This window comes from Acomys russatus, chromosome 24, assembly GCF_903995435.1.
Source record: "Acomys russatus chromosome 24, mAcoRus1.1, whole genome shotgun sequence".
Classification (NCBI taxonomy): domain Eukaryota; kingdom Metazoa; phylum Chordata; class Mammalia; order Rodentia; family Muridae; genus Acomys; species Acomys russatus.
In genome coordinates this window covers 42,999,720-43,027,424 of record NC_067160.1, presented here as the reverse complement: position 1 = coordinate 43,027,424, position 27,705 = coordinate 42,999,720, and the positions used below count along the sequence as shown (strand labels likewise).

Sequence of the window (27,705 nt, the reverse complement as noted above, 5' to 3'; positions counted from 1 at the left end):
GGGATTCTATTTTCATTAATAGTAAAAAGAAATTAGGTAATATAAAAATTTTTTGTTCTTGGCAGCTTGATGGTGGTGCATGCCTTTAATCTCAGCACTCAGGAGTCACAGGTGGGTGGATCTCTGAGAGTTCGAGGCCAGCCTGGTCTACAGAGTTATTCCAGACAGCCAGGGCTACACACAGAGAAACCCTGTCTTGAAAAAATAATTCTTTGTTTCAAAAGTTACATACATATGGATGTACCATATGGTTTCTCTACAAGATATGAGGTAAGTATCATTTTACTAAACCTTTTCAATTTTTTTAATGAATGATAATACAAATTAGATGATAAGTAATACAATGAACACAAAATGGGTTATCTGTGAAATTCCACGGGAAGAGCTGGAGCTTTAGTTACTGGGACAATGACCTCGTCCTTTCATATGACTTATATGAAGATGAATGAACAGTAATTGGGTGGCTAAATAAAAGCCCAGGGTAACACACAGCACGGCATGGAATACAGATGACTATTTGCATAATCCACACATGAAGGCATCTTGTGTCTCTCATCTAGATTTTACCAACAAATGGTTTTGCACAGTCTGTAAGTCCCTAATGTAATTCCCCTTGGCACTTTGCATGAGGAAGCATAATCATTGTGCATTTCTTTAAGTCCAAACCTGGGTAGATATACCCTTGACAGTTCCAATTTTGCTCAGTTATATTTAAAAACAAATCCTTTAAGCTATACAACAGAGTAAAATTTATATCCAATCTTGTGAGAAACTAAAGAGAAGCTTTATTTCATCATTTGTGTGTCTATTACAAATAACTGAAAATGGCCCCTGCTTAAAACTGGAGAGACAGTTTAATTTCTCTTTGTGATAAAATAGAAAACTCTCTCTCTCTCTCTCTCTCTCTCTCTCTCTCTCTCTCTCTCTCTCTCCCCTCTCCCTCCCCCCTCTCTCCCCCCTCCTCTCTCCCCCCCTCTCCTCCCCTCCTCTCTCCCCCCTCCCTCCCCTCTCCCCCCCCCCCCCTCTCCCCCCCCCCCCCCCTCTCTCTCTCCTCTCTCTCTCCTCACCCTCCCCCCTCCTCCCTCTCCCCTCTCTCTCTCCCCCCCCCTCTCCTCCTCCTCTCTCCCCTCCCCCCCCTCTCTCCCCCTCTCCCCCCCTCTCCCTCTCCCCTCTCCTCTCTCCCTCCTCCCCTCTCCCTCCCCCCCCTCGCTCTCCCCCCCCTCTCTCTCCCTCCCCCCCCCTCCTCTCTCCTCTCTCCTCCTCTCACTCCCCCTCCCCCTCTCTCTCCCCTCCCTCTCCCCCCCCCCTCTCTCTCCCCTCCCCCCTCTCCCCCCCCCTATCCTCCCCCTCCTCTCTCCCTCCCCTCTCCCCCTCCATCTCTCCTCTCTCCTCTCCCCTCCCCCTCCCCCCCTCTCCCCCGCTCCCCCCCTCCTCCCCCCCCTCTCCTCTCCGCTCCCCCACCCCCCCCTCTCTCTCTCTCCCTCTCTCCTCCTCCCCCCCCCCCCCCCCCTCTCTCTCTCTCTCTCTCTCTCTCTGTGTGTGTGTGTGTATTTGCATGCGTGTGTGCTCGCATGCATGTGCACTTGCTTTGAAGAGACTATGATAGACTTTTTGGTAAGAGAGCCAAGGACTCAGCTGAATCAAGCAAAGAGAGCAATCCTTAGGTTAAGACAGGAGTCCTACCAGTTCTAGGGCTCTTTGCCCAAAAGACTGAGCTCAAAGCCAGCCTCAGAAACAGCAATGTCCTGTTTCAAAACGAAAAGAAAAGGGAAGTGGGAAGTGATGGGGTTCTACTATAATCTCAAAAATAAAAAATACTCTTACAAATTAAAATAACTCAAAAAATAGGGATGCAGTATAATAGTCAGTACTTGACAAAAAATATGAGAAAAAACCAAGCTTAATTTCCCAGTGCCATAAAAAACATTGATCAATCACTCAAACAAACAACAACCGACCTAAACAAACAAACACGAAATGTCTGATGACATTAAGGTAAATCAAAAATTAAGAAACCATGTAATTATATGAATATACACACATACTTATATCTTTACACATATCCTACACATGCTTACAACACACACACGTGCACATATACATGCACACACACCATGCAACTATTCCCATAAACATCTGATGTACACACATACCCAAAACACACATAGACATACTCCCTGGAGGACGTATTAGTCAACAAGAGGAAATGAAGATGAAATAAAGGCATAGCGACAACTACCTCATAACCTGATTTGGACATATTCATATGTCAATAGGCTACACTGGAAATATTTCCCATGAAAGAATAATTGGTATAGTATTTATTGACAACTACTGGACTATTGGGGTTGCTCTTTTAAACTCATTTTAAACTCTCTTGTCACACAAACATGATGCCTAGGATTGATATGCTAATTTCTGTGCATTTAGAAATTTGTTAGCAGATGTGAGTTCCCGTCTCTCTATTATCCCTTTTCAGCTGGTAAGAATGCCTAAAGTACATATGATATTTGTTTTAAAAAGTGTTCCCATAATCACTATCTAGTTTCCTTGATGATAAGAACAGAAACCATGAATTGACTCCTATTAATCCTCTTTGATTCTCAGTGTGCAGTTTTGTCCAATCTCCTGTTTCCAAAATATTCAGAACCTTCCCCAATACATATTGTTTACAGGAGAGTTCAGTGGTGCTTTCCTGAATACTGACTCCTAAAATTTATTGTTGCTTTGGGTTACACATTGAGAAACTCATTCTTTAGCTTTCAGCCTTATGTCCTTTAACCATTTTGAGAACCTAACGTTTATCTACATATTTTGCAGGCATGTAGAGTACAGGAGTGGGTAATCATAGCGGTTCATAGCAAGCGTCAAAAACAAAACAAGCAAATGCAATTAAACAAAGAAACAAACAAACAAACAAAGAAACACAAACCCATAGAAGCTAAGCCATGTTCCTTAGGACCCACTCATCTGTGGGTTGTTCATTAATCTGTGAAGGTGGAACCTAATTCCTGTTCCCAATCCCAAGATTTTGAGATCCAAGAACACTGGGTGCTTGTCAAGAAAGTTGAAGGTTCTTAAGGTTCTGGGGCTACCCAAACCCTTGGAAATGCAAACGAAGCCATCACAAAGGCCTAAATTTTCAACATGGTGTTTACTCTGATGGATTCAGTCTTGCTAATGTTCAATTTTCCTTGTCCTCCCATTCCTCTCTGTTGGATGGTGGTGTTTATTGATGGATATACTTATTCTGTGACATTGTGAATTGGTATTATGCAACTCATTTTGACAAGAGGATGACAGTTAAGAGAGCTACATGCGTGCCAGAAAAGCTTTTGAACTTTTGAGAAGTGTTTAATTGTGAGGGATATAAAGACATTTGCAATTGGAGAGATTACATAATGTATTATGAGATAGCCATGAGTTATGTGGACCAGGAGAGGAATATCATAGTTTCAACATAAAATATTCCTCCAAAGTCATGTGTGAAAATAGTCTGTCCACAGCTGACTGCACTGAAGAAAGTGGGTCAGTGAGAGAAGGAATAGACAATTACAGATTACCCGCTTCTGACCTGAGCTCTTCGTGGCTTCCCAATGCACTGAGGTATAGCAAGCTCTAGTGCAAGCTTCCACAGATACAAACAAACTCTGGCTGCTATGCTGTCCTGGCCATAACAGATTACATTCCCATGAGCCATGAGCCCAAAAGGTCCTTCACTCACATAAGTTTACCTCTAATATGCAAAAATACAAAGTCCCTAACACAATCACAAACCTTACTTGATAAATTTCTGTATAGTCTTCTGGGAAAACCATTATTTTAATGTAAAGATGAACACAATATTTTAATCTGTTTATTTTAAGCTACTGTATAAGAATACTTTGTGTATGTGCAATAAATATTTATTCAGTCTCTTCTGAGGCATTCTGAATATTTTTTCTAGCTGTATTTCTGTTAGCATTCGAATCTTCCATGCATCCGCTAGAATGGCCCTTTGAATTGTTTAGGGCATCCTAAGGCTTCACTGGCACTCCTATCAAACTTTGAGACTTTCTTCTCACAATTCACTTTCCAAATCCTGTGACCCACATAGTCACGCTTATCACTGCAACATTGTCATTTCTCAGCAGTCATTTTCTGTAACTGTTAAATTTCTTGACACTTTGACCAAATACATGACAGAAGAAACTGAATGGAGATGCTCCTCTTTGGCTCATGGTTTAAAAGGATGTGGTTTACTTACTGGGGAAGGTGTGGTAGCAGGTACATAGTCCAGGGCAGCAGGAGCTCATAGTACAGGTCCTTCTACCTTAGTGGATCAGGAAGCAGGGACAGACCTAGCCTTGAGCAAGGCCATGATGAATTCCTACCCCGCCTACTCAAGATGCCTCCTAAAATAGCATCACCAGCTGGAGACCTAATATTGCAACACATGATCCTGTGGGACACTTCACATTCAAACCATGAAATCATTAGAACAATAATGACAAATGCTGCACAAACAAAGTCAAATAATTCTGTACATAAGTGATGTGCCCGCACATTCAAAGCATAATTAATAAGTTTTCAATTTCAGGAGTTTTGTGGGCATTGTTTACTACAGTATTATCATGTTTGAGAGGTTATTTCATGCCTATCACACTCTCAGGAGGCTATCTGCCAGAATGCTAATTGATTAATCTGTCACTAGACATTCCAAAGCTAGAACTATACAACAAAAACAATCTCTAAAAATACAATTGATATGGAAATGTGAATAAGGGGAATTCACAAGGCTTCACCCAAGAGGAAAAGCTACAGGCAATTCATTAATCGATGGTTGCTAAGTGAAGGAGAAGCATCTTCTCCAAGAAAAAGGCCCCAGTGAATTATATAATTCTCACAATGCAAACACTAAACACATAGAAGCAAGATAAATGACCTCAGCATGTGTGTGTATGTGTATATGTATATATGTACTGTGTATATATATGTGTGCGTTTATGTATGTATGTATTGTGTGTTTGTATATATAAAAGTAATAATTAAAGAATAATAGGTGGAGAATTTGAAAAGGAGATACGGAACACACAGGAGGAACTGGAAGAAGAAGAGGAAGGGATGATGTAGATACAGTATTCATATATGAAATTCTAAAAACCTTCCTTAAGTGTTTAGAAACACAAAAGGAAAGCAGCCCAAATTGCTCAGATCTGATACATAAGCCTTCACATGTAAGTTTTATGAGGAACTTAGAAAGATAATAGGGCTTATAAAATTCTATGTTTTTGTAACTCTTCAACTTAAGTATGAGCATTTACGCACAATATATACATTTATCCTACACAGCAATGCCACTGTTTGTTGTCTTCTCCAGAATTTCTGTCACAGAGCAATTTTCCTCCTTAAGTTACAACTTGCTCAATACCAACTGCATTTCTAAATTATTTCAGATTGCATTCTATGATAATCTCCTCCACACCAAAATGTTGGTGGTTGGTTTGGTGCTATGGATTCGGGTGCTAATTACTGGCCTCCAAGATTTAGTTGTTGCCCAAAATAGCATATTCTCATGTACACCTGTCCTTGTTATGTTAACCTTGCTTTACCTATTTAATATTGATTGGTTAATAGAAAATGCTGAAGCTTGGGATTTGGGAGAAGAGAGGGAGGTGGAGTTTGAAGTTCACAGTCCTGGGGTAAAGGACCAAAATGCAAGGGGAGAGAGAGGAGAGAGGAGAGAGAGAGAGAGAGAGAGAGAGAGAGAGAGAGAGAGAGAGAGAGAGAGAGAGAGAGAGAGAGAGAGATTGAGATGGGTTAGTGTGGAGAGAAGAACATGGCTGAATAGGCATGGACGGAGGAAAGCAGCCCATGTGAGGAACATTAGCAAGTATTTTTTGGATTATGGATGGGAAGTAGGCAAGATAGGAATGGTTAAAGCAGACGGCCTGGCATAGGGGCTGGGAAGTGATAGGGGTAGTCATGGAGCTGGTTGCAAAGTGTTCAATGGTAATCATGGTTTTTTCTGCCTCTCTAGGAAAGTTTAAGGAGAAAGTGTGGAGAAAGCCAAGGGATGGGAATGCTAAATTTCAGACAGTACAAATTGAGGAAGGAAAGAAACCCTTCTCAAAACAGAACAGGAAGTTGATAGCAGCCAGAACTCAATTTTTTTTTGTCTGCAAGATGCTTGTCAGCTATTTCTGGAGAGGGCCCATATATGCAGATACATTTTAGCAATAGCTAAATTCCAAGGAATTATGGACAGAGCTTTGTTGTTGCAGCCTGTGATGACACAGTGAGCTCAAAACTTAGGATTTTCTCATACCTTTGCTTGCTGGAATTATGATAATTTGGAGTTGAGATAAAATATTGGAGGAGGGTAGTAGTGGCACACACCCTTAATCCCAATGCAAAGAGGACAGAGACAGACAGGTCTCTGTAAATTCTAGACTAGCCTGGTTTACACAATGAGTCTGGGTGGGACCCCCTGTTGACCATTTACAAAGATGGTCTTGAATTCAAAATATTAAAGTTATTATGTAAGTTTTTTCTTAATAATGGGTGATAAATCCTTACTGATCTAGAGGATGGTTACACACGAGTTTTGGGTTTATGTAAGTAGAGGATGGTCAGGTTGGTCTTCATTCTTTTGATGTTTGGTCTTTTTTTTCTATAGATATATGGATTCTAGCAGGTAACATGCAATTCTGCATTCATATATGCATGGGATGAAGAGGTAAGATCACCCTGCCCTAAAAAGCCAGCAAGTTTCCTTAGGAAGTGAAGCTCCCACAGGGAGAGCAGGTGCCAACAAGCATTTTGGCCTAAAAGTCACAGTCTGTTCCATCAATATAAGGATTCAAAGTTAGGCTGGGAGACAAATATGCAAGCTGCATGCCTCCCACAGTCAAAAGATATTGAATGCTTACTGTGATGAATGAGTTGTCACACTGCTCAGGGAAGCTGGCACAACCTGTTAGATGTGAGGTGCTCTCTCAGGGGACAGGTGGTGATCACACCTGACACAAAAAGACACAGCCGACTATACAGGTGGAAAAGTACATGCCAGCCTAAGTTAGGTTCCAAAGCACAAAGGCAAAGATAGCCACAACAAATGTAGAAACCCAGGTCCAAGATTCCTAAGGTATACTTAAACACTAAAAGTAGAAAGAAATTTTTTAAAAGTTGGTTTTAAAAGATAATGCCTTTTCTGTTGCTCTGGGCAACAGGCTTATCCCTTTAGACTGAGACAATCTTGCAGAGGACAGGTGGTAGTTTAGCTTGGTACAATGGGGCCCAAAGGCCAAGGCCAAGAGGAGGATATTCAGACAACATACATATAGCCAATAAATCTTTGGCTAAAATATCCTCCAAATGCATCATAACATTCTCTTAAATGGAATATATAATTTAGTTTACAGTTTGGTTTAAAATCCAGACTTCCCTAAGAGGCAAGGTCATATCACTAAGTGTCCACATTAAAAATTATTTTTAGAGATTTCATACTGGCCACATGATAGCCTACCTAAAATTTCTAGAACAAAAACCACCACTCACACCTAAGGGGACAAGATGGGAAGAAATAAAGTCAGGACTGAAATCAATAAAATACAAATAAACAACAACAACAAAAAAACAAATAAACAGAAAGCAAAACAATACAAAGCATAAATGGAACAAGGAGTTGGTTCTCTGTAGTAAAATGGAGAGAGAATATCCAAATTAACAAACTTTTAAAAAATGAAAATATAACTACAGTTACTGATGAAATCCACACATTAAAACTAAAATTCAATCAAATTAGAATATCTAAAAGAAATAGATAATTTTCTGGATACATAACACTTACCAAAGTTAAATCAAGATCAGATAAGCAATTGAAATGGACTTATACTATCTAGTGAAATAGAAGCAATTATTAAAGTCTCCCCACCAAACAAAATCCATGGCAAGATGATTTTAGTGCAGAATTCTACCAGACCTTTAAAGAAGAGATAATGTCAATACTCCTTAAATTATTTCACAAAATAGTAGCAGAAGAAACATTTCCCAGTTCATTTCACGAGGCCACAGTCACTCTGCTACCCTAATCCCATAAAAACTCAACAAAGGAAGAGAATTACAGACCAAATACCCTTATGAGCATAGATGCAAAAACAAACAAACAAACAAACAAACAAAAAAACCCTCAGTAAAATACTTTCAAACTGAAGCCAAACCCATCAAAAAGATCATGCACCATGATTACGTAGGCTTCCTCACAGAGATTCAAAGCTGTTTCAGTGTATGACAAGTAATAAATGTAGTCCATGATACAAACAAACTAAAACACAAAAATTGTAGGACCAGCACATAAATGAGGAAAACTTCCTTAATTAAATCCAACATCACTTCATGTTGAAAGTCCTGCAGAGATTAGGGATACAAGGGGCATGCCTCAATAGGTTAAAGGCAATATGCAACAAACAGATAGTCAACATAAAATTAAATGGAGAGAAACTCAAAGCAAATCCAGGAAAACTGGGAACAAGACAATGTTGTCCACTTTCTCCATACCTATTCCACACAGCACATAATATCTTAGCTAGGGTAATAAGACAACTGAAGGAAATCAAGGGGATAAAGATGGAAAGGCAGAAGGCAAAGGATTTTATTTGCTAATAATATGATGGGATATAGAAACCACCCTAAAAATTCCATGAGGAAACTCCTACAGCTGATAAAACTTTCAGCCTGGTAAGTGGATACAAAATTAATTCAGGCAAATCAGTAGCTCTCTTATATATAAAAGGTAAATGGTATGAGAAAGAAAACAGGGAAACAAAACCTTTCACAGCAGTCTCAATATAACAAAAACCTTTGGAGACCTTTTACCAAGCAAATAAAATTATTGGATGATACAACTTTAAGTAACTGAAGAATAATATATATAACAAGACAAAAAAAAAAAAACCTCTCCTATGTTCACAAATAAGTAGGATTAACATAGTAAAAATAGTGATCTTGCCAAAATTCGAAATAAATATAAAACTTGAGATTCTCTATAATCCAATCAAAATTCCAACATAATTATTCATAGAACTTGATAATTATTCAAAGAAATTGAAAGGACAATTTTCAATTTCATATGAAAACACACATGCACACACTGAAGTAAAAAAAATAAAAACAAAAGACAAAAAACAGAATAGCTAAAATATTACTGAATAATAAAAGAACTAACTGTTGGAGATATCATGAGTCCTGGTTTAAAGTTGTGGTATGAAGCTATAGTAATAACAAAACAGTATTTTACTGGCACAAAATGGTTAGTTGGTTAATAGAATTGAGTTGAAGATCATGAATGACATAAACCCACACTCCTGAAAACCTGAGTCTAAATAGATACTTACTATCACCTTGCAGAAAACCCAGCTCCAATTTCATCAAAGACCGTTACATAAAACCATATACCATAAACCAGATAGAAGAGAAAGTAAGGAATAGCTTTGAACTCATTGACACACAAAAGACTTTGCAAACAATACCATTAGCACTGACAATAAGATTAACAATTAATAAATTGGAACTCATGAAACTGAGAAACTTCTGCATGGGAAAGGACACTGTTATTGAGACAAATCAGCAGCCTACAGAATGAGAAAATATTTTTAACAACTATACAGCTGATATAGTGCTATATCCAAAATATCTTTAGAAACTCAAGAAACTAGATATCAAGGAAAAAAAAAACAACCCAATAAAAATGGAGTACACATCTAAATAGAGAATTCTCAATAAAGGAAACTCAAATAGCTGACAAACACTGAAAGAAATGTTCAACACTCTTTAGTCATCAGGGAAATGCAAATCAAAAGTACATTTCATCTTACACCTGTCAAGATGGTTAAGATCAACAAAACAAGATGGCAGCTCATGCTGATGACTGATACAGTGCTGGTGGGAAGGCAAAGTAATGCAGTCATTGTGAAAATCAGTGTGAGAATTCCTCGGGAAGATGGAAATTGGTCTACCTTAAGATCCAGCTGTACTACTCATGAGTATATACCCAAAGGATGTTGGTCATTGGTTCTTTATAATAGACAGAAATTGAAAAAAAATCTCAATGTTACTCAATAGAAGAGTGGTTAAAGAAAACATGATACATTTTCACATTCAAGTATTACTGAGCCATTAAAAAAAATGACATCATGTAGTTTTCAGGAAAATGCACAGAAGAAAATTTCATTCTGAGAATGGTACTCCAGAATCAGAAAGACAAATGTGGTATGTATTTACCTCTGTGTGGATGTTAGCTGTGACGTCACTGATAACCAACCTACAATCTGTAGAACCACAGAAAGCAGGTATAGAATAAGGACAAGGGACAAATATAGATCTCATTAGGAAACATATCAAAAGATATTTATGGGTGGATTGTGGGAGTCCTAATTTGGAAGATCAGTTGGGAAGGGTATGGTGGGTGATGGGATGAAATACTGGAAGGTACAACTAAAATTAAGGTTCATTTGAAGGGCAATATGAAATCTTAATACAATAGACACCTCCTAAATATATATACATGTATGAAGGTGAACTAAATAAAAATCACCAAATATTGGGAGAGATAGAGTCCCAACTGGCCAAATCTTGTCACCAAACAAAGCTTCCAGTACCAGATTTGCGTTACATCTAATTGATTTTCTGGCCAAAGGGGCTTCATGGGAGTCTTCAAATAACCTGTGCTGTTGCCAGGACTACATGTTGCTCTCCAGAGACTGCCAGCAAGTCCTGACTGTTGGATACAGCACCTATAACTAATAGACTATGGAGATGTCAAACTGTTGGATACAAAGAGCCTTCTTCCCATTGTTCCACTGTCTTTGGGACAAGAAGGAACTCTGGATACTATGAAAAAAGAGAAATGTAAATATCAAGCCAGCCACAAATCCTTTATCTTCAACAGTGTTAAAAGTTAGATGTGCTAAAGAAATGGTGGCACAGAACTTGGAGTAACCAACCTGTAACTTATCTGACTTAAACTCTCTGCGATTAGAACCCATACCTGACACTGCTTGAGTGACCAAGAACCCGAGACTAGGTATCCCAGGCACCTAGGGAAAAGTCAAATAACAGGTTTAAAAGAAAATAAAAAGAATAGTGATAAAATGAGCTCTCCTTAGTCAGTTGCCTTGTGCAACCATCATCAGAGAAACTTCCTCCTGCAGCAGATAGGAACATGTATAGTGACCTACAGCCAGACTTCACATTGAGAAGTAGAGATATTGTAATACTCAGGCTGAAATGGAATGTTTCCATCGGAGGCTCCTCAGAGATCCAGGAACCACACAGAGGAGGCAGCAAGGATTTTTTTTTAATGATTTTTTTGAGTTTATTATTATTTTTTATTTATTCACTTTACATCCCAATTGTAGCCCGCTCTCTCAACACCTCCCAGTCCCACCCTCTGCCCTCATCTCCCTCTTCCCTTTCCTAGTCCTCAGAAATGGGGAGCGCCCCTCCCCTAAACTCAGCCTATCAAGTCTCATCTGGACTGTCTGTGTCCTCTCCCTCTGTGGTCTGGCAAGGCCACTGCACCAGGAGAAAGCGATCCACGAGCCCATGTCAGCAGGAGTCCATACTACGCATATTAGGGGCCCCACCAGGAGACTGTGCTGCCTGTATACTTCTTCTGAGCAGAAGATCTAGGACTTCACCATGCTTAGTCCTTCATTGGTGCTTCAGTCTCTGCAGCATACCACTCCTCCGGCCAGACTTGTTGGCTTCATTGTGGAACTTCTTGTGGAGCTGCTGTGCCCTCCAGGCCATTCTATCCCCCAACTCCCAAAGTTTGGTTGTGAATCTCAGCATCTGCTTGTATCTCCTGTTGGGTGGAGTCTTTCAGAGGGTCTCTACGATAGGCTCCCTTCCTGTTCCTTCTTCTCAACCACTTCCTGGGTCTATTCTATCTTCCCTTCTGAATAAGAATTGTGCATTCTCCCTAGGGTCCTCCTTGTTACTTGGCTTCTTTAGGTCTGTGTATTATAGTGTGTGGATTGTGCAGTGTAGTGTGGCTTTCCAGTATTAAGTGGCTAATATCCACTTATGAGTGAGTATACACCATACATGTCTTTCTGTTTCTGGGTTACCTGACTCAGAATGATTTGTTCTAGTTTCACCCATTTGCCTACAAATTTCAAGATTTCCTTGTTTTTAATAGCTGACTAGTATCTTATTGGGTAAATGTACCACAGTTTCTTTATCCATTCTTCAGATGAGTGACATCTAGGTTGTTTTCTGATTCTGGCTAGGACAAATAAGGATGCTATGAACATATTTGAGCAAATGTCCTTGTTATACAGTGAGGCATTTTTTGGGTATATGCCCAGGAGTGGTATAGCTGGTTCTTGAGGTCGAACTGTTCCCAATTTTCTGAGAAAGTGCCAGATTGATTTGCCAAGTGGTTTGCGAGAGGAGATAGAGAACACCAAAATTACAAGGCCCTCTAAGTCAATATGAGAAAACCCGTATGAACTCACAGAGACTGTTGTGTCATGCATAGGGCCATCAGAGATACGCACTAGGCCCTTATCACTTACATTATAGCTTCCGGTTTATTATTTTTATGGAATTCTTGAGTGTGAATGACCATATCTCTGACACTCATGTACTCTCTTGAGCTCTTTTCCTTTTATTGTTTTATCTTGTCCAAATTTTATGTGACAGTTTTCTGTTTTATCTTATTAAATTTTATTTTGTTATACTTTTAAAAACGAATGATGAATGAATACCTAGCTATGAAGGTAAAGTTAAACAATAAAACTGTCATGTAGAGGGAAAATCAATTTTCTTCAGTGGGATGACACTACACATATAAAACACTCCAGGGCAAATTTCATATTCAGAAGTAGTTGGCCAACAAATAATAGACTTCATATTCTTTTTGTTGTTGTTGTTGTTTTGGTTTTGTCTTTTTGAGTGTTGATGTATTTTATTATCTAGATTTTGGCTGTTTTTGTTGTGTATTGGGATTTTGGTTGGGTTTTGAGAATTTAAAGTTGGATGGGTAGAGAAAGGATGAGGATGTGGAAGGACTTGGGGAAAAGATAGGATATGATTGAAATATTGAAATTAAGATTGTTTTAAGTTATAAAATAACATAATAAAATTTTTTAAAGGAAAAACTAGGAAATTCTAGATAACCAGGCAAATTTTTTTCATTTTTTATTAATTTATTCATATTACATCTCAATTGTTAGCCCTTTCCTTGTATCCTCCTATTCCTCCCTCCCTCCCACTTCCCCCCTTCTCCCCTCCCCTATGTCTGTGACTGAGGAGACCTCCTCCCCCTATTATATTGCTCTAGAGTATTGAGTCTCTTCTTGGTAATTTGCTATCTTTCCTCTGAGTGCCGACAGGCCTCCCCATCCAGGGGATGTGGTCAGAAAAGGGGCACCAGAGTTCGTGTGAGAGTCAGATCTCACTTTCCACTCAATGGTGGAGAATATCCTGTTCATCGGCTAGGTCTGGGTAGAGGTTCGAAGTTTACTGCCTATATTCTCCTTGGCTGGTGCCTTACTTTGAGGAGGACCCCAGGACCCAGATCTGAACCAGGCAAATTTTTAAAGGGCTTGATAGATGGATAGATTATTCACTGGGAGGAAAAAAATATAACCTACTGATAATTTTTAACATTTTGTCAGAATTTTGACACTTAATAATTTATTTATGATTTCCATTAATTTATGTTACATTTTAGTTAATATTTTTTATATCAAGAAATGACTTCCTTTTTGATGCTATGAATTAAGTAAAATATGAATCAAATAATATTCTCCATGCAGATAACATAAACAGTTATTTGAGATATTAAAATATGCCATTAATGCTGTATATAACTATGTTGAACAATATAATACATATTCTATATAAGTACCATCTATAAAATTTTTGGTAATAGTGAGAATTTTGGAAATTGGACTTAGGACTAGGACATAAGAGGCTGGTTAAGGTAAAGAACAGTAAATATGGTCAAAGTACATGAAACACTTGAGCAAAATTCTCATATGAAAGCCAATGCATTAAACAATGCTTATTTAAGAGTTTTTGGATAAAACAATAAACATATAAGTCTAGATGTAATACTTAGTAGTCAGGACTTAACAGACTTATATGGCATCAACTTGGAAGGGAGTGTGTTTGGATCTTGTATGTACAAAATATATTTTAACAAATGCCGAGAAAAACTGGCTACAAATGTTGAAGTCTGGCAAATCCCCAGCTTCTGTTTTCACAAGTTGCATGCTCACTGTCAAATAATAAGATAGTCACAGTCTTTATAGCTTGACAGTCAAAGAGATGAACGAACAGCAAAGACAAATTTATACAAGAGCAGAGTGTAAATAACTTTTATTTTGTGTTGCTTGGTTTTCCTTTCTATCCTGGCACTCAGGAAGACCTACCACAGCTCTGCACTGACTGTTACTCAGGATGAATCAATCCAAAGACAGTTTCAATTTACTATTTAAAGAAAAAAAAGGCATCCAAAATGCTCTTTCTCAGACCAGCATCATTAGCCACTTTCAAAAAACAAAAACATTGGTAATGGTGTATTCTCATCCCTTTACACTCCAATTCCCTGCAGGAATAAAGCATGTTCATTAGCTTTGCACATATCCAAGTGGTAATTCATGTCTCAGAAAAAAAAAAAGGGTCCACTTTTTATGAGTCCATATAATTGTGCTAAATAGAAAATGAGAGGTTTAGAAATCTACAAAGAGCTTCATATATATGATAAATTTCCTCAAATGACAGAAGTTTACCATTGAAGGTCTAGGCAATAGAGTTGAAATAGTCCTGCACAAGATAGTCTCTGTCCAAGTATGAGTGCTTACTTTACTTGTGCAAAATTACATTTCATAGAATATTCTTATTAAAATATTATAAATTATGAACAGTTAAAAGCCAAACATCACCAATCTGCTGGGGACTGCCTGGGGGAAGACATGAACAAGGGCTTTTCTACTATTACCATATGGTGTGAGGCTTGTCATCACCAGCATTTCTTCAGTTCCCTTTCACTAGAGGATGATAAACCTCTGAGCATCTTCTACCAGAATGTTGTTTCCCAGACTAATTGTTAAATGCATTTTCTCTGTTGTGAGAAAGGAAAAGCACAAATTCCAGGCTCAGCATTGGATGCTAAATTGGAAGACATACAGAAAGAATATGATGTCATAGGAATAATGTGGGACGTGTTGAGATAAGGCTTTTGGAAGCCCATAGAGAATGGTGAGTGGCTGGACAGTGCTGGTGCAGAGAATGGTGAGTGAAGCCTCAGCGGCTCCTAAGGCTCCTAGAAAAATTCTGATTCACTCCACACAGCGTATATCTGCTATGGCCTCCGGGCACATTAGTGAACTCTCAATAGGGATCCAAGCCTAGGGCAATGACTGCTTCCCCCTTCTCCTGAGGTGACTTTGCACCTCACCCTACCCTATTTCTTAAAGCTACACCTTACAGCTGACTGCTTGCTCTGGGGTTTCAGGCTAGCATGGGATGGTCTGATAGGCCCTGCGATCATATAAAGGCTTATACACTGCACCATAAACTTATTCTGCACCTTGTGTCTGGTCTCCAGAGTCTGATTCCTGGGATTCTGAGTGGCTCCATCGCCATTCGTCCCCCTTCCCCCTGCTCCTGATCCCCATAGAATAAAATGAGAGACTAACCTGCATCAGAGATTAAACTGCAACCCTTACTTCCCTGGACAACACAGAATTCGTGTCAGAGAGAGAGAGAAGCAGAAGAGATTGGTTGCCCACAGAGAAGTCAGAAGGTAAAGCTTTGTTTTACCTTAAGAGAAATGCAAAGCAAGTACACTATTTTGTGTTAAATAATAAGACAGCATAATCAATTAATCAGAATTTTAAAAAATGACATTCTCTACTGGAGTAAATTACTTTACTAGTAACCCAGTGAAACAAACTGAAAACAACGTAATATGGCTTGGTGGTACTCAATTTTCTCCCCAACTACTCAGGAAGTGGAAAGAAGATAAGAAGGTAACGCTAGTCCTGTCTATACAGTGAACACCTGGGAAATTATGTAATCTTAGCTCAGTGTGTGTGTGTGTGTGTGTGTGTGTGTGTGTGTGTGTGTGTAAAACATAGTGGTAGAAATCATGAAAACACTCTTATCATATTTTAAGATGTTGACTTCACCTCCCAGTATAGCTCACTATCATAAATATCATTATCTTATAATTGCAAGTGAACTAAATGGAGTATTAAGCAAACTTTCTCCCTAAAGATTATGGATAAAAGTTACAGAAAATGATTTAAGATGTATAGAAGACAAAATTCAGCTGTTAAAACGAAAGAAAAAAAATCCATCCATGATTTAATTAACTAAGTGCAGGCAGATCTGCAAGTGGAAAAACGGCTATGTTTCACTATAGACATGGGCTTAGAGAGATGATAAAAGCAGGCAACATGGAGCAAACTCAGAGGCTAGAGGACACAAAGCACTGGCCGTGGTACCTTTAGTCTGCTGGACTGGAGCAGAGACCAAGAATGGATCATAAGAAGTCAAATCCATGCTAGGACATACAAAGACATCATCAGAATATTTATAATATTTCAGAATTACATATAACAATGGAGCCAAAGTATTATATGACAATGTATCTTTAGCAATAAAATAAATCAATACTATCCTTGTCTACTATGTTCACTGTTGAATATGGTCTCCTGAGGGGATCATAGCTTGTTTGATTTGAATATCTGTTTTTGTTATTGTGTTCTCCAATAAAACATAATTACCTGCTAGAAATGTGTTCTCTTAGAATACATTATTAAAATCAAGTTTATTTTTAAATCAATTAATTAGAAATATCTTCCAAGTCTATGCTTTAGAGAATAAAATATAAAATATGAAATATAAGCTATTATAAAAAAGAAAAAATAAAATTCAGTAAAAGTTTACTCTATCACTTTCTCCAGTGTTCCATAATTAATATAATGTCTTAAGCATGTTATTGTCTACTCTGTTTTAGCTCTTTTAGTTCTGTGGATTGTAATATAGTTATCCTGCATTATATGGTTAATATCTGCTTATAAGTGAGTATATACCAAGTGTGTCCTCTTGTGTCTGGGTTACATCACTCAGAATGATCTTTCCTAGTTTCACACACTTGCCTGCGAATTTCATGATGTCCTTGCTTTTGATAGGTGAATAGTATTCCATTGTGTACATGCACCACAATTCTTTTATCCATTCTTCAGTTGAAGGACATCTTGATTGTTTCCAGTTTCTGGCTATTATGAAAAATGCCACCATGAATTTGTTGAGCAAGTGACCTTACTGTATGATAAATCATCTTTTGGGTGTATACCCAGGAGTGGTAGAGCTGGGTCTTGATAGAGCCATTCCCAATTAACTGAGAAAGCACCAAATTGATTTCCAAAGTGGTTGTACAAGTTTGCACTCCCACTAGCAATGGAAGAGTGCTTTCCTTTTTTTCACATCTTCACCAGGTGTAAGATGGAATCTCAGATTCGTTTTGATTTGCACTTCCCTTATCACTAAAGATGTTGGGCATTTTTTAAGTGCTTCTCAACCACTGGATATTTTTCTATTTAGAATTATGTTTAGCTCTTTACCCCATTTTAAAGTGTATTATTTGGTTTGTTGATGTTTAATTTCATGAGTATATATACATATATGTAGGATATTAGCCCTCTGTCAGAGATAGGGTGTTGTTTTACTTTAATGACAGTGTCCTTTGCTTTATAGACACTTTTCAGTTTCATGAGGTCCCATTTATTAATTGTCACTCTTTTTTATTGTACAATATTGCTTTAAAGATATTCCAAATGTTAAGAAGCAACAGTCTTATGGAAACTACACAAGAAGAAATTGTAGGACATTTTGAACAACCCAAGTCTTTATACTCACCATTTCCACCCCTTTCACAATCTTCAAAGATCCTGACCATTATTAGGGAACTAATCTTTTGTATGGTTAGAGTGGAGAACCAAATACAAAGATGTATTTGGGGAAGCTATGAAGTCTTGTTGGAGGTTGCTCTGGTGTATTTTGATGCTAATACTGCTTGCTGTCTCTGTGCCCCACCTACCTGTACCTTGCCTAAGGGACTAACCTACTCGCTTAATAAAAGGACATCACACCTGGACAAGGCAAATGGGATGGGTTTGGCTAAGGTTCCCTGGCTTGGGGAGATAGAATCAATCTTTGGAGAAAGAGAGACCAGAGGAGAGGGGTGAAGGAGGAGGCTGCACCATCATGCTTAGGTAGAGAAGAAGCACACGTGGATGGCTTGGCTCAGACAATGATAATTAGCAAGCATTTGGGATTATGAATGGGAGGTAGCTTTATAGAAATTATTAGAAAAAGCTGGCATGGGATTGGGGCAGGTATGGGATACCTGGCCCACTATGGGAAATAGTTTAGGCGATTAATATCTGCCCTGCCCCAGGTTAACAAAGGCTATTTTAAAATATTACAGGTGTCTGGGTCATGATTGATTGCTACTGGGTTAAGAATACTGTGGTAATAATAATTATAGGCCTGATAAACATTATTAGGCCATACTAGTATTTTAACTGCAACAAGTTGGCACCCAATTAAATTTAAGTATCCACATACTTAAAATCCTAGTTTGGCAGTGGGGAATACCTCCCAGAGAACTTCCATGGGCCAGAGCATTTCACAGGCACTGCTCCTAGCTGCCTGCAGGCTCAACTGTCACAGAGCAGAGATGGCGGCAGACAAGTGGCATGTTAGGTGGAAATAGGAGGCTGGAAGTCTTCTAAACTGGACTGGGAAACAGAATTAGCAAGGTAGAAAAATAATAAAATAAAGTGCTATGGTCTCTCTCCAAGGCACCATGGCAGAAGGCTCCTAAATCTTTTTTGGCTTTGTTTTGGTGTTTATTAATTTTTTTGCAATGGGTTTAGTCATAGTCACACTTCTCCATACCTTCTCTGAAAGAGTTCCAGGAGAAAGGCAAAAAGCCAGGAGATGTGAGGCTAAGTTACTGGCCGCAAAAAGGGAAGAGGGAACCAACCTTCTCATAGAGTTGATAGTGGCTGGAATTCAAAGCTCTTTAGCTACAAGGTGTTTGTCAGCATTTTCTGGAAAGGGTCCACCATAAAGAGATAGCAATAACTAAATTCCAAGGAATGGTAGACGGGGTTTCACTAACTGAAGCCTAAATTGGCACAACTGACCCAAGACATAATTTTCTTGTTTCTTTGCTTGAATTTTGTTTGAGATTTCTAATGATTTTGACTGGAATTGAGATGAAATAGTTGAAGGGGGTGGCGGCGGCATATTCCCTTAATCTCAACACAATGGAAATAAAGACAGGTGGAACTCTCAGTTGTAGACTAGCCTAGTCACTACAGTAAGTAGGGTGTGATCCCTGCAGATAAGATAAACTACTTACAAAGACAGTCTAGGTTCAAAATGACAACATTTTCCTTAAAAGTACTGTGTAAATTCCTTTTACTCAATAATAGATTATCTGTTCTTACTGATCTAAAAGATGGATACTCTTCAATCTTAGGTTCTAAAAAGGCCAGCCAATCTCCATAGGAACTGGTGCCAATGGGTAATTGGCCTAAGAGATATTTCTGTTTGTCAATGTAAGGACCAAGTTTGGGTGGGGAGACAAGTCATGCAAGCTGCAAGCTGCCCACTTCAAAAAGCCTTTGTATACTGAGTTGAGGTGTCATTGTTCTGGCAGCTGCCTTATCCCCCAAAACATGAGTCACTTTCATGGGGGACAGGTGGTGGTTACACTGGGTGCAAACAGACACAGAGGAATATACATCCTAGGTTTAACAGATAGGTATGATTCTAAAAATAGATAAGATCTTCAAAACCCTCAGAGACCCACAGAACACGGCATTTTAAAATGTGTTTATTATTTTAAATATTCTTTTACAATAAGACAGGTTCCCTCATGGCAACACATAGACTTCCTCAAAGAAGATGATGAGCATCAAAGAGACTCCTTGTAGAGATGGCTTCGAGGGTGGCAAAATAGCCACTGGGGAAAATGTCCTTGTATCTGCCACAGACAGAATTCTGCCTAAAATGGACAAGCTTGGATGCAGGCTGAGTTGACTGCCAAAATCTGCCAAGGGAATGTAAGCAAGTCCTCAATAGTTCCTGCTTCACAAATATGTCTGTCAAATATATTGGGCCAGAGGACTGAAAATTATGCTCCAATGTTAGATAAAGTTTTGGGTGACTATTCAGACATCAAACTGTCTTTGTCTTTTTTTTTTTTTTTTTTTTTTTTTTTTTTTTACATTGGAAGCTGCTAACCTGCACTTCCTGTTTACTCAGGTAATTAAATTTGTTCCTTCTCAAGTAGCTGATGGGGTTGAAGACCAGATAGTTAGTTTCAAAATTAAACTTTGTTGTTTAGGAGTTAAGATATTTTTAGGTCTAGAAAGACATTTTAGGTTGATAGATATGACCTTTGATAGATATTGATTTAGGCTCAAAACTTTAGACTCAACAAGATAGAACAGATAATATTTTCTTCAAGGTTACCAAATACCTTTTGATTAGACAGTATTTATGTAAGTCTCACCTGTTGGTTTTTATAATTTTTCATAATTGTTTTTACTGTATATTTAAAAAATAGAATTTTTATTTAGACAGAAAAGGGGAATTGTTGGAGGTTGGTCTGATTTATTTTTACTGCTTCTTGTCTCTATGACCCACCTGTACGTGCCTAGGAGCCTAACCTGTTTGACCAATGAAAGGCCATCACACTCAGCCAGGGAAAATGGGATAGGCATGGCTAAGGTTCCAGGCTGGAGGAGACAGAGAGAATCTTGGGAGGAAGAAAGATGGGCGGAGAGAAGAAGAAGGAAGGCCACTATGAGTTTGATGGAGGAGGAGCACATGGCTGGAATGGTGGAGGATTTGGCCTAGATGAAGAATGTTAGCAAGTATATGGGATTATGGATGGGAGGCAGCTTGATAGACATAGGATTGGGGCATGTATCCAATACCTGACCCACTATGGGAAGTACTTTAGGGGATTAAGATGTACCCTGCCCCAGGTTAACTAATTTCAACTAAGCTTAAAAATATAGCAGGCGTCTGTGTCTTGATTGATTGCTAACAGGTTAGAAAATACTGCTGTAATAATAAGTATACTCCTAATAATAAACATTATTAGGCCATACTGGTAAATAATTGAAATCTAAACTAGCAGCCCATCCTTTCTCTATAGCATTAACCAGCCTCTCAGAGAATCAATTTTCTACATGTTAGAAGGCACTAATAGCTTCCTGTTGCACAGATAACCACTTAGTGTGATCAATAAAATCTATATATCTGTATCTGGGGCACATTCATTTTTCTAACATTAAAGTAAACAAACAATAATAAACTAGCAAACAAACATGGGGTTTAGATGTCCTAGATCTGTTTTAATCAGTTAATTTTGTATAACACTCCTATTTTGAGTTAAATTGCTTATTATAAACCAGAAAGGGCCAATCTCTTCTGCTAACTTGGGGATAAGTCATATATGCAAAGATGAAATCTACAATGCCTTGAAAACTATAACAGTACCCACCACAGTCATACAAATTTGCAACCTAAACCATTCTGATTTGTCTTGTTTGATTTTTTTTTTCTTTTTGCACAGAACCTTTTGACATATATTTAAAAGTTTTGTCTAAAAAGAAAGTGTTCCTTTCTTATAAGGTCAGATAAAAGGCACCTAAAAATAGTGGTGTTGAAAATTGCAAGTGCAATCTCTGAAACAGTCAATGGTGACATGTATTCAACTAGACTCCCATCAGTTCATTATATTCATTTATATGATGTGACAGAGATTTCATGTAATTATACATTCACAGAATATTCAAACTTCACTATTAACTCACAAATTGTCATAGTAAATGCAGAGTGCATCGTCTTCAATGGCAGCTGTGCAGTGACAGGTTGCTAAAATGCATATCTTACAATCATGAAAGAGGTCAGCTAACCTGCCCATATTTCTGACCACACTATTTTTAAATTACCTTATCATATTAAACACTATTAAAAAATTAATAGTGACTATAAAATTACATGACTTAACCAAACTTCATAAAAAGTATTTGCTCTAAATAAAATAAGAATGCATTTCTTTTCTTCAGTTCAAAATTAATATGCCTTCAGCATTTAATAAAAATCAACAAATTAATCTCCATTTGTATAAATATCTTGATTTGTTTTCTAATAGGCTTAGTGTGTCTGGTCTTATATTGAGGTCTTTAATCCTCTTGGACTTTAGTTTTGTGCAGTGTGATAAATATGGATCTATTTGAAAACTCATATGACAGCACATGCTGGCAAGGATGTGGAGAAAGCAGAAAAATCCTCCATTGCTGGTGGGAATGCAAATTTGTACAACAACTTTGGAAATCAATCTGACACTTTCTCAGAAAAATGGGAATAGTGCTACCTCAAGCCCCAGCCATATCAGCCCCAAAAGATGATCTTCCGTACAACTAGGACATTTGCTCAACTATGTTCATAGTAGTCTTTTGTGTAATAACCAGAATCTGGAAACAGCCTAAATGTCTTGCAACCCAAGAATGGATAATGAAATCGTGGTTCATTTACACCACTGGAGTACTACTCAGCAATAACGAAAACAAGGAAATCTTGAAAATTGCAGGCAAATGGATGGAACTAGAAAAGATCATCCTAAGTGAACTAACCCAGACTCAGAAGTGCATGCACGGTGCACTCACTTTTAAACACATATTAACCATATACTACAGGATATCCATACTATAATCCACAGACAGAAAGAAGTTAAACAACAAGGAGGACCCCAGGGAGGATGCTTAATTCTCATCCAGAAAGGCAAATAGAAGAGACACCCAAAGACTGAAAACAGGAAATAGGTCAGGAGTCTACCACAAGTCCTCTGAAAGACTCCACACAGCAGAGCATTGAAGCAGACGCTGAGACTCACAGCCAAACTTTGGCCAGAGCACAGGACGTCGGATGGAAGAGCTGGGAAATAGAAGGGACCGGAGGGAGTAGGAGCTTCACAAGGAGACCGACAGAGCCAGCAGGTCTGTGTCCAGTGGCCTCTGCAGAAACTGGTTCACCAAACAGGGGCGGTGCATAGAGAAGACCTTATCCACCCCGCTCAGATGTAGTTGATAGGCAGCTCAGTTTCCATGTGGGTCTCCTAATATTGGAGTAGAGGCTATCTCTGACATGGATTCCGTTGCCTGCTTGTGGTGGGGTGGCCTTGTCAAACCACAGAGGATGATAGGCATGATAAGCTGGGTTCGTATGGTAGGGATGAAATCTCCCCCTTTTTGAGGACAAGGAGATTCAGGTGGTGGGGTGGGGGGAGAAGAAGGAGTTGATAGGGCAGGAAGGAGATTAGGGAGGAGCTACAATCAGGATGTAAAGTGAATAAAAATTTTAAAAATTGGGAGCAATCTTGCATGGCTATGGAATATATTGTTTATGTGGACACTCTTTATGCTGTTTGTGGAGATAAATACATTTATGTTAGGTTGGATAATTAAAATGTAGCAAAGAGTTAGTGCCTTGGTTCAAATCCAATTCCTGCCTAAACCCATGCATGATAGTTGCTGTGAAATAGCAATTTTTGTGTATCTGGACATAAATGGTTTTCCAAAGCACCAACTATTTTTCATAAGCAATTTACATTTATTCCACATTAAAGTGTTTTCTTTCTGAATGTTTGTGATATTTTCATTATTTTTTAGATTTATAATTAATACATGTTAAAATTTTTCAGAAAATGCTATCCAGGAACATGCAAATATACTTTATAGCCATGTGTGGCACTATGTAGAAAGAGAAGTGTGATTATTAGTCATGAAGAGTCAAAATCAAACATCAATAGGTGATATTTTTGAAAATAACAAAAAATGCTGAATTGCTTTAATTAAAGTCGATAAAGATTTTTTCATATCAGTTGGCATAAAAATAATAGTTTTCAGTGTATATGAAATAAAGACATTAGCCAGTTAACTCATAATTATAAAAATAATTTTCTGGCTTTCTTCTTTTATTGAAATTCCATCTTTGCAGTCACATTGCAAACTATACTTCAGAGAAAAGTGTCAGTTACAAGAAAAGTGACACTCCAGGCAGCATTAAATAAAGTATTACAAAAAACACTGCAATTTGCTACTTAGGAACAAAAAGCTACTGAAGCTGGTTACAGGGACACCTGAAAACCGTGACCTAGCACCCTCCTATTCACATGTGCAGCTATCCTAGCAAGTCTAGGTAGACAGGTAAGAATCCAATGTGCTTGTCTATAAAGAAAATTCTTAAAGGGCAATGAGCTAAATTGGCATACTTACTGTGGAAGGATTGAAGAATGTTAATTATCCTTTGATCTGTTAATCTTCCTGATTTTGTCATCTGGCCACATTTGAGTTGATTAGAAGACTCTCTTGATTCAATCCAGCAAATCATTTCTTCATTATAAATAAAGTCTAAAGCATGGATCTCATTTCTGTTTGCTGAGCTTATGGTTGTTATTTTACTTCCATTAATGTAGAAGACCTCAATTGTTTCAGGACTTGCAATTAGTAACATTGACGGCCTATCTGTAGGTTCTGGAATAAAATACAGAAAATGGCGTTAAGGAGGAGGGTTGAATTTGTCTTGTTTATTCAGTAATGCAGTATCCACTCAAAGTTACTCCTGTACTTGTAACCCATCATTGAAATAGAAAAGAATGAAAACATTTTGAAATAAGCTGCACACATAACTCACTACATGCATTGTTTCACTCTCTGGGAAAATGCATTTGTCTGAACACTTGCTTCCATTATACCTTAAGTCATAACGAGTGGTCTGAATGTGAAAGCAATATTGTTTACTTCCATGGATGGTTAATAAAGGAAGTTTTATGCTGTGAATTTTGTTTTAGCAATGGTGGATATATCTGGATGACCCTATGGTGTAGTTTCTGAGCTTTGCTTGGAAACAAGGGCGTGCATTTGGAAAATGAATGTGAACGGTCAGAAATAGACTCTTTGAAGCAGAACTCAGAAAAATTGGGTTCCTAGCAAGAAGCTCTTGTAATCCTGACCTCTCTTGCTTCATACTGACCTAAAAGCCAAGCAATCATTCTACATGTAAAACAAACTTTAAGAGCGTGCTTTTATTCAAGGCAGCATTGGTGATGTTAGGACTGATGAGGTTTTGATGGACATTTTGAAATTGTCTGGAATTTTAGTGACATATTCAAAAGTAATAATACACCTCACATGAAAACAAGTGTCTCTGGAGCTCAGTTACATGATCACATGAGTGTGGTTAGTCAAGGGCAGAGAATTCCAAATTCCTCTCTTCAGCTCCTCTCATGAGCTTTTGCAATGTACCAACAAGTCTTTTTGGCTCAGATGCCAAACCTATCAGGAACTGAATTCTCAGTTTCTCATTAGCTACTGTCACCACACCCTATGTCAAAATACCAGCATTTCTCTCCAGACTTACTTCAGTAGCCTTTCAGCTGTCTTCCCTCCTGATAACCGTGTCTACTCTTGGTGTCTACCATTACATCAGCCATAACTATGGCAGCAAAACACAGTGTAGATAATATCAACTTCTGTTTAGTGCTCCAAAAGCTCATCCCACACAAAAGAAAATCAGGATCAGTAAGAGGTCTTGAAAACTATCTTGAGATGTCTTCTCATTATGTCTTCAATGTTTTTCTTCCCATTATTGTCACTGATTGTCATCTTGTTCTAGAAAGGTGGTACTTTGTGGTGTTCCTTGTATAAGCTAGGAAGACTGGACAACACAGATTCCTTCCTTGAATACCATCTTCTTATGCCACATTGGCTGACTTTCTTGATTCATTGTTTAGAAGTCATTTTCTGAAAGGGTTTCTGTTACATCTAATAAAGTTTCATGTCTTCTCCATTAATTTTTACCAAACATTTCTTTCTTATCATCCCTATAGCATGTATATTTTTGTATTTGCTTACTTATATACATTATTTATTCTATTTTGAACACCTAGGAAGATGGCTAAATAATATACTGCTCAGAGATAAATAAATGAATTGGAATTTTTATATGGCAGGATTCCTTAGAAACATTCTGTGAAACTTAAAATCATATACATACATTTCAGGCTGTGAAATGAATCTAGAAAATATTGAATATTTAAAAATATCACAAAACACTAAGTGATCATCCTGAGCATTGTGAAATAGAATCAAAGAAAATATATCTACCATATGTGATTGGTATAAGTATATAAATCTAAATTTTAAATCAGAATTATTTAGTGGCCCTTGTTATTTCTGGTGAAGTTAGAGAAAGTAAGTCTTTTAGCTAGAAAAACTCTCTCCTAAAGTTGATGTCCTTTCTCTCTCAATGTTAAAAAGGCCAATTATTGAGGGTAGCCCAGGTCATTTCATAAGTACTAACATCTTTTCTCCTAAGAAATCACTTTACCCTGCTCTATCAGAGACTACATGGGCAAACAGAACCCCAGGACCCCAACTCCAGTCGTAGCATCCTGAGGAGATGAGGAATGGGGCTATGATTGAGAATGTAAACTACATAAATAAATAAATTAATTTAAAAAAGAAAAGAAAGTCCCCTTGCCAGAAAACAATCAAATCACCAAACATGTAAAACAAGAAAGAATATTAAAAGTAGCCAGGAAGAAAGCCAAGGAACATATAAAAGCAGACCTATTAGAATTAAACCTTACTTTTTAATGGAGAATCCAAAAGCCAGAAGGGAGACCACAGATGACGGTATAGACAACTATATTCAGCAAAATTTTCAATCACCATAAGTTTAGAAAACAAGATATCCCCATGATAAACACAAACTTACATGATAGCTGCCCACAAATCAAGCCCTGCATAACAAGGTAGTAGAAGGAAAACACTAACCAAAGAGGTTAACTAGATCTGTGAAAACACAGCAAATAGGTAATCTCATACAACCAAAACCAAATGAAGGGAAACACATATACATACATACAAAAACTATAACAAAATATTTTAAATTAGCAATCATCAATAATTGGCATCTCAATATCAATAATTGGCATCTCAATATCAATGGACTCAATTCCCCAGTAGAAAGACAACAGTTAACAGAATGGATGTGAAAACAAGATCCATCCTTCTGTTGCATAAGGAAACACCTCTCATCATCAATGATAAACATTACCTCAGAGAAAAAGGTTGGAAAGAGATTTTTTTCCAAGCAAATGAACCAAAGAAACAAGCCTGTATAGCCATTCTAATTCCTAACAAAATAAGCTTCAAAGCAAAGTTAATCAAAAGATACAGGTAAGGACACTTCTTACTCATCAAAGAAAAAAAATCCATTTTGAGTTTTGATATTTATGCCCCAAATGCAAGGGCACAAATATCTGTAAAAGAAAAATGACTAAATTTTAAAATCATACATAGATCCTCACACATTGATAGTGGGGAACTTTAGTACTCCACTCTCACCAATGGACATGCTATCCAGACAAAAATACTGGAAGTAATAGACAGTATGAGACAAATGAACTTAAGAAGTATCTGTAAAATATTTTCCCCGATACAAAAGAATAAACCTTCTTCTCAGGGCTTTATGAAACATTATAATCACACAAAAAAAAAAAAAAAAAGAGAGAAACAACAGAAAGCCTACAAATTCATGGAATTTGGGTAA

At 37.9% G+C, this 27,705-nt stretch overlaps 1 protein-coding gene across 1 annotated transcript in view; it reads right to left on the bottom strand.

Moving 5' to 3' along the window:
• Lrp1b (LDL receptor related protein 1B) overlaps positions 1–27,705 on the bottom strand; it is a 1,950,158-nt gene that overhangs the window by 959,630 nt on the left and 962,823 nt on the right. The window contains exon 6 of the mRNA XM_051166335.1: positions 24,366–24,623. Coding sequence (XP_051022292.1) covers positions 24,366–24,623 — 258 coding nt within the window. The remainder of the gene's footprint in view (positions 1–24,365; positions 24,624–27,705) is intronic.